Here is a 2,869-nt window from a genome sequence, read left to right as displayed (position 1 = left end):
TGCTACTGTGATCATTTGTACTGACCCGCACATAGGTACGGATAGGTACACTATCAGCTGTCTTCATCATGCTTTTAACAATTTTACATAAAATAATTTAGAACATCTGAATTGACTGGCTGCATGATTGGACACAAATTGACCACTGGATTTGTGTTATTCTTTGACATATATATACATCACACACAGGTTATAAAGAAACGTGACGGATGGATTATAAAATGAAATGGTAGGTGCATGCATCAACTAATATGGTGTAACGTGTAATGTTATTCCCATGCATAATAAGATGGCCATTGGCATTACAGATGAGTATCTACTTTTGATAATATCAGTATCGGCTAACACCATAAATTATAGTAAAAGTGCTCAGACATATCTCTGAAAGCTTTGTGTCAAAAAATGCCTTTATTTACTTTCCCCCTTCGACTGTTTTTAAACGGAGTTAAATGTATTCGAATGTCTGAAATCTAAGGTGGGCTTTGTAACGCCATCAACCTTCTGTGTTATACGTCTACTTATTTATGTCATATATCTGATCAGTTCATATATTTAATAGTAATTAGTCCTAAATGAAGAAAGGTTTAAAAAAGAACTAGAGGCATGCTAGGCATATGTTATAATTCGCCTCCCTGAAGATTATGATTTCTTCTTGTATTGTCACCTTTTGATTCTAAATACATCATATAAACTACTTCTACCCAAACATGTTTTATTGGTTGGCTTATAATTTCGTCTGTTGTCAGGCCAGGCTTAGGTCAGTAATCGAAAGCTTCTGTAGTTTTTTGGCTATCTTTCTTAGACGAAGGCAACTGCCTTTGTGACATAGACTTGGTCAACGGTGACGTCTTCTTGAAGTTCATACACAGCACAGCCTGTTTCCTGAAGGCGAAACCATATAACAGGTAGTTGATAGCAAAGTTAAGACTATAAATCATGTTTGCAATGAACCGGATGTTTTTGTTCTGTGAATACCATTGGTCATCCCCAAGAGTAATAGCTCTTAAATCCATCAGTATAACTACAGCGTTTGGCAGGGACAACAACAGGTAAGTGATAGAGATCGAGAACAGTTTTATGGACATCTTTCTCTCGGCGTCGCTTCTGCGCGAGTGGTTATGGGACTTTGGTGAAGCTATTGACGACTGTAGATTTAGACCCGCAATTTTACTGCTTCGTTTCACGGCAAAAATAACCTTCAAGTTGCAGCAGAGAACGGTGAGAAATGGCACGAGAAGCAAGAGAGCGATGCGTGAGATGAGAACTAACACCTCCATTGCTCCGAATTCGGAGGCTGTTATAGGAAAGGAGAAGGGTTCATGACAGTAGTCGGTGTCAAGGTTCAAGAGGATGAGATGATAGAGCTGAGATAACATTAGGACAAATACAACAACAGCAACAGCAGTTCGCGCGCGGGAGATGGTGACATTTTGACAAGCGAAGAACGGGTCACAGATGGCGACAGCTCTATCCACTGTGAAAATGACGACACACCAGGCAGACGATAGCTGAGCTACTCGCACTAAGTAAGGGTAAATCATACAGGCGATGTATCCCTTTATCCGAAAAGCGAACGGTGGATCCTCGTATTTGATAATGTCCGCGCAGGTCATCCCGTAGTGAAGTAGAACGAGGCTGTCCAGCACCGCTAAGGCCTTCAAGTAGACGGAGAAGGGAAACTGTCTCATGTATTTGGACGACATCACCAGAAAAGACAATATGTTCCCAGCTAGTCCTGCCAATACTATGGTCGGCTGCAGGTATTTGTATGCTTTTAGCCCCGCTGATGTTCTTGTAGAATATGCACGCTTCTCTGATATCCTGAAAGGCAAAAGATAAATTGCAGCTAATGCGTTGTGGTTGCTCTGGGATTGTCGAGTTCATGCACTACAGATACTCAATATATTTGATCGGAGATTTGCGCTATGTTTCAGTTTAATTTACTTACATCACTGCATCAGGAAATCGTCAGCACAGAAGAGATTATATGGGAACCATTAAACTCAAGTTACCTTCCTGACATACCTCCAGAAACAATGGATTCGCCTCAGCTGCCTGTAAAGTTAGAGAGTATGCTGGATTTCTTTTAGGGGCAAACCAACATTTCCTTTCGTTGTGAGTGGTCGAATTGTTATTGCATTTTAGTATATACCTGTATTGATAGCCAGTACTTGCTATTGCAATCCATTTGTGTGGATATGTAGGCAATCTTGCCACAACCTGCTCATCAAACGTCTAACACTTCAATCATATATTCAGTAACAGCTACAGTGATGATGTTTTACCCTACGTAGTTTAAAATTTGTACACAAATTCTCTACTGCAGAATAACGTTTCATTGTTGCCAAAATTTGAATTCTTTCCTGCTCTGAGTTTAGCCTTTTAAACTTTAGAGTTGTTGGCTGTCAAATTTTAAAACGATCCTCTGACCCATTGAGATTAGGTAGAATTGATGTACGATAAACAACGATAGCATTTGAACCCAAGTCGTACTTGTGATTTCACGTTCACTGACGATGTCTTCAGATTCATCAGAACTCGCCAAACTCCGCACGAGAAATACCAGTGGTTTTCCGGTCTCACGTTTCCTTAACTAATCGTAAGTGTAGGTGGGGCCTTTACTGATATGTTAACGTTCAGTGCTACTGAGCAGCCCCTAAAATCTGCAAGCCTTCATAGCCTTTAGTTGACTGGTCAGTGAGACATTAAACTGGTGATCATTCCGAACGAGTATGATGGGTGAATTCTTTTCATCTAGCTCCTCCCAAACACAAGAGGGGTTTGAAGGTCCGAGCTTGACAACAGCGACGCGTTTCCAAGTGGGAGCATCCGCTGGAGTTTCATCTAACATCCAGGACAGCACCCATGG

The 2,869-nt window shown here is 41.0% G+C and overlaps 1 protein-coding gene across 1 annotated transcript; it reads right to left on the bottom strand.

Moving 5' to 3' along the window:
• Positions 1-758: 758 nt before the first annotated feature.
• LOC135465926 (thyrotropin-releasing hormone receptor-like) lies at positions 759-1,703 on the bottom strand. The gene has a single exon (XM_064743307.1). The coding sequence runs from the start codon at positions 1,701-1,703 to the stop codon at positions 759-761; it is 945 nt and encodes a 314-aa protein (XP_064599377.1).
• Positions 1,704-2,869: the final 1,166 nt, after the last annotated feature.

The sequence above is a fragment of the Liolophura sinensis genome, chromosome 5 (assembly GCF_032854445.1).
Source record: "Liolophura sinensis isolate JHLJ2023 chromosome 5, CUHK_Ljap_v2, whole genome shotgun sequence".
In the NCBI taxonomy this organism is placed as follows: domain Eukaryota; kingdom Metazoa; phylum Mollusca; class Polyplacophora; order Chitonida; family Chitonidae; genus Liolophura; species Liolophura sinensis.
The sequence above is the reverse complement of the archived record's forward strand: the minus strand, read 5'-3'. Positions and strand labels throughout refer to the sequence as shown.